We start from the raw sequence: 16,638 nt of genomic DNA, 5'->3' as shown, positions 1-16,638 counted from the left end.
ATCTTTTCCCTGAAGATCTGACAAATCAGGGTGCAAGCAATACAATAAGAACCTCCTTTTCTATTCAGTTTTAATGAAAGCCAATAATAAGAAACCAATATAGATTAAGTAACAGAAGTGTTGAAGTCCGTAACAAACTTAACTAATCTTGCCTTGTTTATAATTTTAGTTTGACTAACAAAGTGTAAGGACCAAGGAAATCAAATAAAAAAACTCACTTTTGCAAGCGTTCTAGCATTCTCTCTCGAGCTTGTTCTGACAATCCACCAGTATATGTTGGTGTCTCTTCATTATGCCGTCTGTACTTTCTATCCTTTGCCGCCAAAGTACTATCTTGCTCAATTGCATCTTCGCAATCATTTTCCTCATTTTGAAACGAAATTAGACGATTCTGCTTCCTTTTAGCAGCAGCCAACTTATCTAGACCGAGTAAAGAAGGTCGTGCGAACTGAAAATCTGCTGGTTTATCCTTTTTCTTGATGATTAAGCCGCCAGGAGCATCAGAAGACGTGCCTTCTAAACGATGCACATTTTCCTCATTTTCTTCCATTGTACACACAAATAACTTTAACCGAATAAATTAACATCAAACTTAGATATGTTTGTAAGTTTTGTAGTGGAAGTTTTACACAACTTTAAGAATTAATTGGAAATAATCCCAAATAAACAACTTTCGTTTAAGATTATGACGTTTATAATTTGACTGACTTTGACATTGTCAGAAATGAGTAATGACAGCTTATTTGCAACATAGCTGACAGTTGGTTTGCGTTTGTAAACAGTGTTAGAAAAAAGTCTTTGAAATTGCCTATCAGCCAAATATTTTTGTTATTATTAAATGCAAATACGTTTTCATATATAAATTATATTGTAAATGTTAATAAACTATAAATTACAATTTTTTATTTTCTAAACTAAATTCGATGTTGGACGAAACAGCGGCAGTATTCAAAAATCGACACGAATTGCGAATTGCGCGGTTCGTGCATGTTTTTTCTTTTTTGATATTTCTCTTTTTACTATCGTCACTCGTGTGGTCGTACAACTTTAAATTTCTTAAACGACTCGACTGATTTTAATGATTTTTGGTTTGTAATTTGATAAATGAGAATAGGTCGTAAAGTATTTTTCAGTCTCCTATCCCATCCCCATTTTTTATTCTCAATTTTAATGTGTGAAGCTATTATCTATGTATCTAAGGTGTGAAGTGTGAAAGGAAAATAATTGGCAGAAAGACATATTTTTAGTATTTTTTATTAACCGACTTCAAAACAAAAGGAGGAGGTTTCGACGACGACAATGCGACGCGTATACCTATTATTTTTTAATGTTCGTTATCTCATTACTTCGTATTGGTAATTTCTTAATCTATACTAATCTATATCTATACTAATATTATAAAGAGGTAAAGTTTGTAAGTTTGTAAGTTTGTCACATTTTTTAAATGGGGTAATCTTCGGAACTGCTGGTCCGATTTCAAAAATTCTTTCACCAGTAGAATGCTACATTATCGGGGAGTGCTATAGGCTATATTTTATATTAGTATGATATATATTCGCCGAGTTAACACAGTTTTTGTCATACAGGTCGGACCGAAAATCCTCTTAAGCAGACTTATTCGCATGCGCTGCCTTAACCATTGTGTAAAATTGAAATTAATGTATGGAGGCTTTATGTATCTTTTAAAGTTCTACAAAAAAGTCCGCGACGCCATATATCTATCTTCTATATATTAGCAGATATAGTATCTTTTGTGTTTTAAAAATTATTAATTTTATATACTTAGGTTTGCGTCATTATTTATGCTACTTAACTTAAATCCTTATCAAAATAAATTATTTAATAATCACAAAGATATTATGGAGATAAGATTTGCCCTTTATAGTATGTTAATTAGTTAAATAGTTTCGGAGACAATACAAAATTTCTAAAAGACACAGAAATTTCGCTACATGACGCCCCGCGCTTTCAATTACGTAGTTCCCGTTTCCTTGTGAATATGGGTATCAAACATAGCCTATGACACTCGCAAATAACGTAGCTTACTACTGGTAAAAGAATTTTCTAAATCGGTCCAGTAGATCCAGAGATTACCCCACTTTAGTTTCTTGGAAAATAGTCCTTTGGTCATCGCATCACGCTCAAAGGGCAGGACCGATTTTGCTAAAGGTAGGGGAAGGGTAGGGGTAAGGTAGGGAAGGTGTAGGGTACGAGTAGGTTAGGGTAGGGTAGGGGTAGTGTAGGGGTAGGGTAGAGGTAGGGGTACGATAGGGAAGGGTAGGATAGAGGTAGGGTAGGGAAGGGGTAGGGTACGTGTAGGGTATGGCACAGGTAGGGTAGAGTACGGGTAGGGTACGGGTAAGGTAGGGGTAGGGTAAGGGTAGGGTAGAGGTAAGGCAGGGGTAGGGTAGGGTTAGGGTTAGCGGTAGGGTAAGGGAAAAGTAGGGGCACAGTAGGGTTGGGTAGGTTTAGGTAGGGAGTAGGGTAAGGTAGGGGTAGGGAAGATGTGTACATAAGTAAAAACGAAAGCGAAAGCATGACCGCTATCACACTAATATTTTAAAGACGAAAGTTTGTGTGTGTGTGTATGTTTGTTCCTCCTTTACACTGCGGCTGCTAAAGCGATTTGGATGAAATTTAAATGGAAATAGATTTTATTCTGGATTAACACATAGGCTACTTTTCATCCCGGAAAAATCCATGGTTTCTGAGGGATTTCTAAAAAAACTAATTTTACGCGGACGAAGTCGCGGGCGTCCGCTAGTTTCTTATAAACTAAAAAACTAATCTAATAAACTAAAAAGCGAAAAATAACATCGTATGTGCTACCTTCTGATCACTTTGAAGGCGGTGCCAACACTGTGATGCATTAACCTTAGCCGTTTAAAATCATAAAGTTTTTATAGAGTTCGGTTAGGTAACTTGCATTAATAAACTTTTCCTTTGTACTAAATTAATTAATAAGTGACGATTAATTAATTTTCTTCCGGCATATTAGTTCGTCTCTAACAATAAAGGTCTACACAGGAAATGGGAATTATGCCAGTAGTTTCTAAACTTTATTAATTATGGTGTATTCAAGTAGAATACTGTATTTCAGCTTTCTGTAGTGCAATTGAATATTAAATAAACCTTCATCATTAGCAACCTATTTTCGGCCCACTGTTGAGTACGAGTCTCCACTCAGACTGAGAGGGGATAGGTCTAGTCCACCACGCTGGCCTAATGCGGATTGGCAGACTTCACGTTACGTTATCAACCCATATTCGGCTCACTGCTGAGCTTGAGTCTCCTCTCAGAATGAGAGGGGTTAGGCCAATAGTCCACCACGCTGGCCCAATGCGGATTGGCAGACTTCACACACGCAGAGAATTAAGGAGATTCTCTGGTATGCAGGTTTCCTCACGATGTTTTCCTTCACCGTTTGAAACACGTGATATTTTATTTCTTAAAATGCACACAACTGAAAAGTTGGAGGTGCATGCCCGGACCGGATTCGAACCCACACCCTCCGGAATCGGAGGCAGAGGTCATATCCACAGGCAGACTTCACACACTTAGTGAATTAAGAAAATTCTCAGGTGTGCAGGTTTCCTCACGATGATTTTCCTTTACCGTCTGAGATACGTGATATTTAATTTCTTAAAATGCACATTACTTAAAAAGTTTAGGGTGCATGCCCCGGACCGGATTCGAACCTCGCCCTCCGAATCGAAGGCAGCGGTCAGATAGCTTTCACTCTTCAACGATCACCATCACGATGTTAAATAATAATAATGACCGGTACAGACGGTTTAACATGCTCTCCAAGTCAGCTCCGTAAGATGTCACACCACCTATTTTATAAATCGCGCGTGAGAATTTTTAGCAAGAATTTCTCAGTTTCATATTTCAATTTCTGACATAGGATATGAACCCAGGACCATCGTAAACCGAAGCCAACCAATATACCTATTTAAAATTTTGGTTCCAATTAATCTCACAAAACGTAAACAATAAATAACAACAAAATTAAAGACCATGAATATAAAATCTTTTTAATTTTACTGAACAAAAATAGAACAGTTTGTGACTAACGCCGCCGGTATCAAGACGTGCGACCAACGTCTAGAAAAAAAAACGCGTGTTGGCGCGAAAGTTTTCATAGATTATATTTTATTTTTTTATTATGAGTGCTTTTTAGAAGCTTTAAGTTCTTGTCGTGTTTAGTTTGTGCTCCTTTAAATTTTGTGTTTGTTTATTGGTTTGTTTTGAATATAATTGTGATTTGAATATGCATGTTAGTGACAAGTTATGCAAGGTCAATTTAGGGGCAATTTAAATCGGGTGACATAAAACTATCGGCGATTTTAGTTCATTTTAGTTTTAGATAGTTAGTGAGTTATGAGTATGATAAAAATGGCTGACATCGAAACCACCGGAGGGGAATTGCCAGGTTTGTATACTTATTAAATGTAAGACTATGCGCTAATAAAAAAAAACTTGAAAATATTTCAATTTTGTAACCTAGTTTATGATATGGATGGATTTTCCCTCCAGAAAATCGTAGTAATCACATGTAACTCTCGTATTATTTTCAGTGATGCTGTATTTTTTTAATGCATAGAGTATACACTTTATCTAATACTAGCGGACGCCCGCGACTTTGTCTGCGTGGAATTCAGTTTTTCACAAATCCCGCGGAAACCATGGATTATTCCGGGATGAAAGTATACTGTGTTAATTCAGAGTAAACTCTATTTTCATTCCAAATTTCAGCAAAATCGCTTCAGTAAATAAACGAGGAACAAACATACACACTTACACACAAACTTTCGCCTTTATAATATAAGTATGTTGGGTATGGCTATACCTATAGTTCTGTAAAGCTGCACAAGTGAAGTCGAGGTTCTTCTGTTAAAATGAAGCAAATCATTCATTGGATAAACTTAATAAACATGACTATAGGACTGACTGACTGTCAACGACGGACAAATATCCATGAATATCCATTTTCGTCTCAATAGAACAAATTATTTGATAAAGATTATTACTTGACAACTGGCTAAATGTTATTGTAAAGCCATATTGAAATAATAAAAAAAACCTAGTTTATCCATTTATACAAAGCTACCACCATCGTTCTCTACCGGCATGAGCTGGCAACTGGCAGCTTTTATAGCATGACGTTAGTCTGGCCATCACAGAATATTAGTACACAAAAACCGCGGTCAAAATCTAGGTAGGTGACGAAGCTCAATAGCTCTCAATCTTAAATCCTAAATATTATCTAGGGTTATCCTCTCATAGCATAAGCTTTGGATTAGTTGTAGGGAAAAGTATGAGTAGAATGTTAGTCAAGTTTTTGAAATATTCTCGAACTGTGCATTTTGCCAGTGATGATCTATGGTTCCGAGACTATGTCGCTAACTATGGGCCTCAGAGACACACAGAGAACGAGCTATGTTCGGGCTGTCTCTGCGAGATATAATAAGAAATGAGGGATGCGTAGATGAACTAAAGTTACCGACATAGCTCAACGAGTTGCGAAGCTGAATTGAAGAAGCAGAAGCGGGCACATAGTTCGAAGAGCCGATGGACGTTGGGCTCCCAAGGTGTTGGAGAAAACAGACTGGAAAACACAGTGTTGGTCGTCCGCTGGATGCAGGCGACGCAGGTTTATGTTTTTTTGAAATCCCTACAAAAGGCTTTTGTCCTGCAGTGGCTGTCCATATAAATTATGATGATGATCACAAAATATGGCAGAAAAAACGCCGAAAGGCGCAGGGTGAATGACTGTTCGTAACAAAAGTTCATATAATTAATTAATTATGCAAGTAAGAATGTATGTAGGTGCAATTATTACAAGATACAAAAAATATGTTGTACATGATATAAATATTTTTGTGGGAATTTATAATTAATTAATAAACTAATTTTTAATCAAATTAAGTTAGGGCAACCTAAAACAAATGACCTAGTACCTGATAGTATCTGATGTATTATCATGAAATTTGCATATAGTCTAAAATGAATAAACTGATAAGTATTCGTTCGTTTATCAATTTTTTCGTTATTTTAAAAAGACAGATCAATTTCTGACTATTTTTGAACAGACTATTTAAATTAAGTCTAAGAGCTATATTATGATCTTTAGCTATAAATAGACTATTAATATATTATTTATTAGCACTAGTAGACAAATAGGTGCAGATAATAACGGGAATACAAGGATAAAATATAGCACAAATACTCACTAATAACGTGGCTTTATAATATTGATAAAACAATTTTCAGTAGATCCAAAGAATACCTTTACGCCCCCACTTGATGGTAAGTGGTAACAATCGCCTAAAAACAAAGCAGAGCAACAAATCATTAACAACCCATATTCGGCTCAATATTGAGCATAAGTCTCCTCTCAGAAAGAGAGAGGTTAGGCTAAAGTATAAATCCTTCTTCGACTTCACACACGCAGAGAAGTAAGAAAATTGTCACGTATGCAGGTTTCCTCCTTCACCGTTTGAGACATGAACTGAAAACTGGGAGGTGTCGGACCGGACCGGATCCAAACCTACGCCTTCCGATCGGAGGCAGAGTTCACATCCACTTAGCTAACACGGCTCATATAATTTATTAGGTAGGTAAACATTGCACATATACTCGAAGTCGGAGCAGTCCTCTAGTAAAGACAATAAAAACAAACAGTTCTATGAAAGACTCGGGTTTATTTATTTTCCTCAGTTCAAGTAATAGGTCAATCACAATAACTTCGCACCAATTTGCGTTCAACCATTGTATTACTTCTAGGAATTATCATAGCTAATTAATCTTGATAGTAGGTATATACCTACTTCTATATGATGTAAGCTACGAGTACATGACATATAACATGGTGTTCCGTGTTATTATAGTCAACTGACAACAACTGTTGATTAGTGCTGCTAGTAATCCTACTAACTATTAACCTAGTCAACTGTTTAGTTTTGTTCTTTGTTTTTGTATGAAGACACTGCTATACGGTGTAATACCTTTGCCTTTTCCTCATGTGAAAGTATATAGAAAAATAAAAAAGTGAGAATTTAAAAAACATTTGGCGTGAACAATTCACACTTGATTTCGTAGTAGAGAAGCAGAGTATATCACGCGGGGCTAAACCCATTACACACTCGGTTTCTATTTAGCGACCCTCGCCTTTCGGCTCGTATATAAAAATACCTCGTATATAATGGGTCTTTTTAGCTCCTTGTATAACAATCTACTATCGTTGTTTACAATGCGACTAAATTAAATGAGGACAATTAGCCACATTTGTTCGTATTAGTTCCGACGCATTAGTAACATACACTTATGTATGTATGTATATACTCGTAGTATAAAATCATTATAAATATATGATATATATGATCAAATCACAAATGAAGCATGCTATTAAATGTAATAAATCGTTCACGTTATTGCAAATCCGCTGGAAAATTAAATTATAAATTACTCTCATTTGTTTACAAGCTGACAAATTCTGTATTTAATTTTGTTAATTTCTGTAAAACGAGGTAAAGCTATGCAAATCAGCTGACGACAGATTTTGTGTGTACACGCCTCGGATAGTGGCAATGCTGGCGAATTGCCCGTATGAGACTCCGACTTGGATAATTGTATTTAATAGGTTATGACAAAGATGCATGAGTGGCTGAAACAAGAACAGAAACTAAAAATCAAAAGACATGTCCTAAAATGGGCCTATATTATTTATATTTTTTAAGCAGGTTGACCTATTTTTACGGATACAAATTTCTGTTAAGAAAAAAATTTTCATAATTTTTGAAACCCGCATGAATTAGATAAATATTTTTTTTGTTTCGCTCTTTTGTCTACAAATTAAACATAGACAATACAGTAAAAGTGTTCAAAACAGCCAATAAAAACGTCTGGAATTTAATTCATATCCGGTGTAAGCTGTCAATGTCATGTAATATTGTCAAATGTCAATATGAAACAAGATAAAAAGAAACATTATATCGTAGACAGAGAAGAGTTAAACAAAAAAAAATCCTTAAATTACTACGCAAAGATCACTGACAATCTGTCAGGGTGTGAGCTACAAGCATGTTACCATGTTTAAAATTCTTAATTAAAGTTGCTAGCTAATACATTTTATTTAATTAATTTAAAAAAATGCCGGTTCCAAATTTTTTTTATTTTGGGTTTTAAGCCTTATATTTTATGTTCCAGATAAAAATAATTTGTTCTGCTTAGTTGACACTCGGAATAAAGGCCCAGCCTCCATACAAAATTGGGATATGTCCTTTAAAGTTTATTTAAATTGAAAGTTTTTAAAAAGTTTTTAGAAAAAAAAATCGTCGTATGTGCTACCCTCTGATTAGTTCGAAGGCGGTGGCATGTTTATGTCATACTAATATGAGACCACAAGGTTTTCGTTACATGTTGTATAGCCTAGCAACAACCCTATTAGTAAATCATACCAGGCACGAAACCTCAGATATTACAGCGCACGTCCTTGTGGTACATTTTCACGTGCCATAGGACTATTAGGCGAATTCTTCTTTTGCATGAACATGTGAAGTTTGGACGTTAAACTTCCAACACAATTTACCTACATTATATGACATAATTTTCTGATTTAACAAACAAAAATGTTTTATGAAATAATTTTCAATGAACTCCCCTCCTCTCAAATTGTATCAATAACGATGTCATTAATTTTTTTCTTATTCTTTTACAACTACAATCTTACCTGATGGTAAGTGACGATGCAATCTAAGATGGAAGCGGACTAACTTGTTAGGAGGAGGTTGAAAATCCCACCACACCCCTTTCGGTTTCTACACGACATCGTACCGGAACGCTAAATCGCTTGGCGGTACGTCTTTGTCAGTAGGGTGGTAACTAATTACGACCGAATCCTCCCACTCCCTCCTCCCCTGTACTTTTTACTGTTGCTTAAATAAATAGTTATACAACTCATCAGCCACATTGTCTTACAACATGCGTAGTACGTTATCTCGTTCCTACGCTTAAAAATTAAATAATAGCTATCAGAATTAAGAATTTTTATAATTATATAGTTATATTGAGTGTATTATCAAGATGAAGCTACTAACGGAAAATTAAATTGATAGTAATAAATTGTTTTTCCTTCACCGTTTGAGAAACCTGCATACCAGAGAATTTTCTTATTTCTTTGTGTGTATTAAGTCTGCCAATACGCAATGGGCCAGCGTGGTGGATTATTGGCCTAACCCCTCTCATTCTGAGAGGAGACTTGAGCTCAGCAGGGAGTCCAATATGGGTTGATAATGATGATGATGAATCAGTTAAAAATACTCCCCAGATCCTGGATTATACAGTTGCCTATGAAATTACATTATACGCAGTTATTCTACAAAATGTAATACTTCAAATGTGTGGTACGTTAGGTATCTCAAATGTATAGAAATTCAAAAAGTTTACATTGAAAATAGATTACAAGAATAATTCATATTCGATATTATTATCTGATCGATTTATTGCAATACTTACTAGTGTAAGATGAATGTATCCACACGCCAATATGGGCCGACTGCCAATGTTGTAAATGTATATCTATAGTTAAATGTTATAATGTTAATAAGCAACATATTTTTGAAAAAAATAAGTTTTTTGTCAAATAAGCAAGCGCTTGACTGCAATCACGGTTGAACCTTTGGTGAAATACACTTGCCTAGAACTAGAAGACGGCTATTCACCGTTCGAAAATATCCTTACCCTTAAACTGAATATGAATCTTATTTACTCTATGAATCATGTCATGTTATGCTGATGATATGTCGATGAAATACTTATCTTTTCTTGCTTCTAAGGTCTGTAAGTATCTCATCCCAGAGGTGGAACGTTGTAGCACGTTTACCTATCGCCATCGATCACAGTCATAATCATAGACACTTCGATAAAGATTCAGATGTAATTTCCCTAAACCTGGTAACACGAATAAAATCAGCGTCGTAGATCTAATATTCATAATACGTGTCCAATTATTTAATCCAATTATGTGAATTTTTATACAAAATTCTTGGAAGAAAAGCAGTATACATTTTATATCCTGACAGGACTGGAACCCAAGACTTCAAGAAGTTACCCACTGAGGTTAGTATAACAGTCAAGGCCAGAAACTCCATGATTCTATAGGAATGTGTGCGCATAGTCTAAATCTATTGCCAATTGTTTTCAATGTAATGGCATTTCCAATATAACGTAATTCCACTAAGGAATGTATGCGTCAGGGAATCTTCTATACGAATACAATATGAGAAGAATGATTAAGTGACAAAGCGGCCAAATATTTATTAAAAGGAAATCTACTTAAGCGTTAAGGAATAGGAATTTACTCAAGTCAAACAATGAAAGAACTAAACTTTTTACATTATTAAATGAAAGGTTCCCTTTGTTAAGAATTTGGTAGGCCCTTTTTGCCATAAAATTCACAGAACATACAAAACACGTGATATAATGCGAATATCAGATTAAGTTGTTTAAAGTATGCACGAGTACTAAAACTCAAATTACAATTTTCAAGTTTCTATCTAAGAAGAACAACAATGTCCTTAAAGAGTCGCCGTTCGCAAAGTTGTGATTTCCAATACTCTTCCCTAACCTACTCGTACTGTGTAATATAACTAGTCCAGTCAAATTAATCCTTAAAATAGAAGTAAGGTAACAATAATTCTCATAGAGCTAAAAATTGGTATGAATGTTCAGAACACTATTATAAATAAATTGTGAAATTCCCCATCAATCCCCCTTGTGCAAAAAAATCATTGATGGTGATAGTTTGCAAAATTCTCTAATAAAGCTTTTTTGTTTCTTTTCTTTCTTTCAAAAATAGGTTTTTCGCGTTTTTCAGCTAAACTGTGAGTTTTACATCAAAAATTGTAGATCATCCGATTCTCTATAAAAAATGTATCTACACTTTTTTTTGTGAAAAATGCGCATTAATGTCACCTTCAAAGTCTTATTTGACTGGATTAAAACCTATATCCATATTTGAAAGACTTTAGTAGCTTGTGATGTACGTCAATTTATCAAGGCTACTTTATCATACTTTAACTAAGATTGTAAAGAGGTAAGATTTGTTATTTTGTTTGTTTGTGTGTTATGAATAAGATTAGAAACTAGAAGACCGATATTAAATATTCTTTTACCAAAAGTAAGCTACATTGTCAGCGAGCAACATATGTATTATTTTATGCCCGTATTCCCGCGGGAACGGGAATTACATGGGTAAAACTGCGGGGGGACTCTAACCTCTACATGCGAGACCGTACGAGTATCTACACTCGTGGATAAGTTAGAATGTGTACACAGTTGAATCAGAGATGGTCTCGAGTTAATCAACCAGATAATCTATAACAATATGTAACGACTCAGACCGTTCTAACCTTGATCTGCAATGATGTAACAGTTCGCAAGACCGCATTCAACTCTCACGTGGTCGTGAAGCTATAAATTTTGTTCCCCTTAGAAATTGCCGCTTGTTAGGCCGTCGTGAATCGTGCTGAACTGACTCACAATTGCGTTTAACAAGCAAGCAGATATTGCTTACTTGTATGTATAATACAATTTATAATTAAATTACCAGGCATCAAGGTATGTATCGTTAAAAGATCGATAAACCTTCACTACAATACCCAACCATCTAGACGTAAAAATAAAGGTTTTAGAAATCTTTGATGTCCCAAATAGGACGCACGGAGCTCTGCTGGGTTTTAGTGGGTGGCTGCCTCTTAGCCAGCACAGGACACTTGTATTTCCCAGCAACAAAAATAAAAGAGTAGTAAAAAGCCACGGTCAGGACGGACTTATCACTAATTGGTCTTGGTTGGTGGATTGTTGTCGTAACCGCGCCTTACACAGATTTTTTAGACTAGTTGGAAACATATATTTTGGTCAGAGTTAAAAAGGACCCTATCACGGTCATAATCATCATTCTAAGCCAACGACATTTTATCTTTGTTCTAAGCTAAAGTCCCAATCTTGAACATGCTAGACACAATGCTTTTGCTTTCTTCCAAACTCCCCGGAGACGATGTACTGTCAAACAGAAGAATTGTGCCCTTTAGAGAACCATTAAAAATAGGTTGATGCTTAAGCAAAATCTATATTTTTTTTCATAAACCTCCTCAAGTCGATTTAATAACCTTTTTTTATTTTCTACAAGTTAGTCATACAAGTTAGCCCTTGACTACAATCTCACCTGATAATAACTGATGGTACAATCTAAGATGGAAGCAATCGCTAAGCTAATCGCTTGGCGGTACGTCTTTACCGGTAGGGTAACTAGCCACAGCCGAGGCCTCCCAGCAGCCAGATCTCGACCAATTATTAAGAAAACTTCAATCGGTCTGGGGATCGAACCCAGGACCTCAGTCTTGTAAATCCACCGCGCACACCACTGCACCACGGAGGCCGTCAAAACCTATCAAAGTCGGACAAAAACAGGTGTTGTACTACAAATAAATTCACACCGAATCACGTCGTCAAGCGAAAAAGTTTGACGTGAGCTTTGAACAGTGATCGCAAACACTTCGCAACATCAAAGAGCTTCGTTGACATGTTCAGTGCATCCACGTGTTTGTGCTACCGTTGAGTATATACAAACGTCTGCTTCTGATACATTTTGTCTGTGACTTTATATCGTGTTCGTTTAGAAATGTCCTAAAGAGTTACAACCGCTTAAGGTGCAATCACTTATTGCTATTTATGATTGCCCGTGTATTAGGCAATATTGGCTTTACCGACAAGAAAACATGAAACAATGTAATGTTTATTTGAGAAGACATGAATTTTGTATTTTCGTATGAAATGAATGAGTTAGTAAGTAAAGTAAGTAGACTATAAATTATATAAAAATATTATATAGCGGTTGGTATACTTTATTATTTAAGGCTTCTATCATTAGAGTTAACGTGTAAGTTCAAGTTTAGTTCTTTGATCTGAAATAATAGATGAATGATGCAGAATGAATGAAATAATGATGTAGGTATAGCCCTCCTATCATGCTATGACTTTTTGTGATCGGCAACAGCCTATATTTTATAGAATATTTTTTTAACAATCCCAGATCCTAACTAGCTTTGTTTGTTGTTTAGTTACTTTCAAATTTAATTTATTACAAGTAGACTTAGTTAGCAAGAAGTTTTGAAACGTCATGATTGACTATTTAAAAAGACTACCACCGTTTATGAACTATAAATATTCCTTTAACTAATAGGAATTTTCTAAACAAGCAGCCCGTACGTGCGGATGTTCTGATAAGAGCAACACAGACGTCTGGATCGGACAGATTTAGTCCGCGCCCGTAAACTTGACATTGGTCGGGAGGAAATCGGTCAATTACCAGATTTATGGGCCTTCACTCACCCGTGACGGGTTTAAAGGTGCTGATAGACTAGAGCATTCACTTGTAATGAGCATTCGTGCGAATGTTACACCACAGAAAAATACGAGAACATTTTGGCGCGCATTCTATCGAGCGTTCTGGTAAGCATTCTCGCGAGCAGATTTGCTTCGAAGAAACATCAAATCAGTGGCTTTGGTGGGGCCTTGTATCAAAATTAGTTGGAAGCCCTTGAAATGTAAAGATTTCTCACAAAAGAAACAAATCACACGCTTAATCCGGGAAATATAGAGATTTTTTTTTGACTTTACATTTATAAAACGAAACTCTATAGGCAATTTTTTTTCGGGAAGCATCAGATTAAGTGAGATTATGGATTACACTTTGCTAATTTTTGCTTTCACACGCAAGGGGCCCCTGCAGTTCGGGTGCCCCGTATCATTCAAAGTCAAAATTCATTTATTTCAATTAGGCTTAGTTTACAAGTACTTTTGAAAGGTGAAGATTATGTCATAATTTAATTTAATCTAATGGTGGTAATAATAGTCGAAAACTTAAAACTAAAGTTACGAGGGTTCCAAACACGCTTTGGTCCGAGAAGAGCCCACAACAAACTCAGCCAAGGTTTTTTTTGTTTACCATTGATACGGCCGATACGGCGGTAGCTACGCCCCTGCATCGAATAGAGCGTTCGCTAGAATTCCCAAGATGTTCGTAGCAATATCTGGCTCTATGCTTGGCTCGGCTCGTTGTTCAGTTCGACAAATATAAAAACGGCGAATGCTCGATGTTCTGTTACAAGTGAATGCTCAAGTCTATAACCTTTACATTGCGTTGTCTGTTGCTATTCAAGATGGAGAAAACGTTTTAATACTAATGCTTCGCCTGCCTTGGTCCACTGTTGTCTATTTATTGTGGCTTTGGCATCAAAGGTCGTGGAATCGGTTCCTAGGCCGGAACATAGACTAGAAAGTATTTGTCTGTACATACGAAAAATACGAAAAATGGGTTACTTGGTTACTTACACCATTTATATTAGAATGGCTGAACTGATTTGGATGAACTTTAGCAAAGCAATTAATGTATATAGTCTGGAATAGAACATCAGTGGCGTGCACATCATAAATGCATACACGCAATGCATACCATTATGATTCATTAGGTCGACTGTATTGGAGGAGGAACTTACCATTATGTACAATTTGTACGTATAGAGCTTACCCTAGTTAAAAACCTTGTGCACGCCACGATACGATACTATCGATGTACGATAGCTAGACAATATACTAGTATCTACCCAGGAGTTTCTTCTTCTTCCTTCTTCCTCCAGAGAGAAGTATGGGTCGCAAGCTCTCAGCCCCTTCATTTTAGTGAAGATTAAAGTTTTTCATCCCACGGTGACATTGCACGCGCGATACAACGGAGTGTGTGTTACAGAAATAACATTGGATTTAATCGGGATATGTCATTTGGCTGGCGGCCAGTGGCGGCGCGGTAACATCGGCCCGCCAGTTAGTATCAAGTTCATTGGTTTTATTAGATTTCAGTCGTATTAAAACTCGAGTATATCGCTTTAAATAAACAAACTTTTTAATCTAATTCTCATTAAGATATCCCGCCCAGCAAATTAAAGTGAATTGAATGATATAGTCACACAGCGAGCAATGAACGAGAACTGTAATGACTGAATAAAACAGACAGACCTTAAAATATGCGCAAGTGAGATTATAAGGGTTCCGTTTGTGTACAACGTACGTTCGGAACTAAAAAATTAATGAGAACGAACTGTGCTCACAGTATCTCTGCGTTATCGAATCTGAAATCCGTAAATGAACCAAAGTGACCGACATAGCTCAACAAGTCGCGAAGTTGATGTGGTAGTGAGCGGGACACATAGTTCAAAAAGCCGATGGACGTTGGGGTCCCAAGGTGCTGGCAACCTCGCATTAGAAAGCACACTGTTGGTTGACTCCTCTCTAGGTGGACTGACGACATCAAGCGAGTCGCAGGAATTCCCTAGATGCAGGCGGCTGATAGCCCAGTGGATATGACCTTTGCCTCCGATTCCGGAGGTTGTGGGTCCGAATGCGGTCCGGGGCATGCACCTCTAACTTTTCAGTTGTGTGTATTTTATTTAAAGAAATAAAATATCACGTGTCTCAAATGGTGAAGGAAAAACATCGTGAGGAAACCTGCATACCAGAGAATTTTCTTAATTCTCTGCATGTGTGAAGTCTGCCAATTCGCATTGAGCCAGCGTGGTGGACTATTGGCCTAACCCCTTTCATTCTAAGAGGAGAGTCAAGAGCTCAGCAGCAAGCCGAATATGGGTTGATAATGATGAATGATAACGCGGCTCAGGTTCGTGATGTTTGGAAGTCCCTACATGAGACTATGTTATACAGTGGACGTCCATCGGCTTATATTATGATGATGGTGATGATTTTATGATGATGATGACGAATGTAATAGATTCATTTTATGTAGAGTTCTGTACAAGTACAGATATTAAACGTGAAAATCACGCCAATTTAGCGCATTCGCAAAAGTTGGTTAAAGTAATAAATTAATTCTATTTCGGTTGTAAATTCATCAGCGCGTTACGCATGATCGCCTCATTTATTACATTACCTCGTAAACATAATGTCCCACACGAGACGGTAATAGGGGACGCTCATGTGATTTGAATTGCAGCCGACGCGGTCCAATTGCGATTTAATTTGCCTGCATCTATGATTCAGTTTTTTTAGGCTTATGCTCAATGAGGATGGTGACTAGGTTTGATTACATTGATTTTTATGATACATTCGGGTAAATAAGGTCAATGTTAATTAATTTATACATAAAAAGCAAAGATTGTCTGGATATTTGCAAAATAAATAAGATTATAAAATTTCGAATCTATTAAAAAACTTTTATCATAATTAGATGAAAATTCATACAGCTTCCTTACATTAAATATGACATTTTTTTAATATTTGAACTATAAATATAAACGCACAAATAACAGAGATATTGGTAATTTTGTTTGAACCCCCATACAAATCTAACGATCATTATGTCCTCAAAAACCGTACCATTTTGTATGGGGCGTTTTTCAGGGATTTGAGGCAGTGCCGCAAATCTGACCCTACAAATCCCTGTACCTCCGAAAGTAATAATCGCAGATATCCTGTCACTTTTAGAAAATTGCTTTACTATTAGCATGCGTGGAAATCAATGTAAACTTTTAAGCCCTATTTCACCACTTCTGAGTTTGAATTTTA

General features: G+C 36.3%; 2 protein-coding genes across 3 annotated transcripts in view; one reads left to right on the top strand and one right to left on the bottom strand.

Annotated features, from left to right (window-relative positions):
* LOC112049702 (pre-mRNA-splicing factor ATP-dependent RNA helicase PRP16) overlaps nucleotides 1-706 on the bottom strand; it is a 95,839-nt gene extending 95,133 nt beyond the window's left edge. Inside the window, exon 1 of the mRNA XM_024087704.2 lies at nucleotides 219-706. Coding sequence (XP_023943472.1) covers nucleotides 219-550 — 332 coding nt within the window. The 5' untranslated portion in view covers nucleotides 551-706. The remainder of the gene's footprint in view (nucleotides 1-218) is intronic.
* Nucleotides 707-4,080: 3,374 nt separating this feature from the next.
* Nucleotides 4,081-16,638, top strand: part of LOC112043432 (adenylate cyclase type 2-like) — a 164,655-nt gene continuing 152,097 nt past the window's right edge. For both annotated transcript variants that reach the window (XM_052885688.1, XM_052885686.1), the window contains exon 1: nucleotides 4,081-4,435. In XM_052885688.1, coding sequence (XP_052741648.1) covers nucleotides 4,384-4,435 — 52 coding nt within the window. In that variant the 5' untranslated portion in view covers nucleotides 4,081-4,383. The remainder of the gene's footprint in view (nucleotides 4,436-16,638) is intronic.

Source organism: Bicyclus anynana, chromosome 15 (genome assembly GCF_947172395.1).
Source record: "Bicyclus anynana chromosome 15, ilBicAnyn1.1, whole genome shotgun sequence".
Classification (NCBI taxonomy): domain Eukaryota; kingdom Metazoa; phylum Arthropoda; class Insecta; order Lepidoptera; family Nymphalidae; genus Bicyclus; species Bicyclus anynana.
The sequence above is the reverse complement of the archived record's forward strand: the minus strand, read 5'-3'. Positions and strand labels throughout refer to the sequence as shown.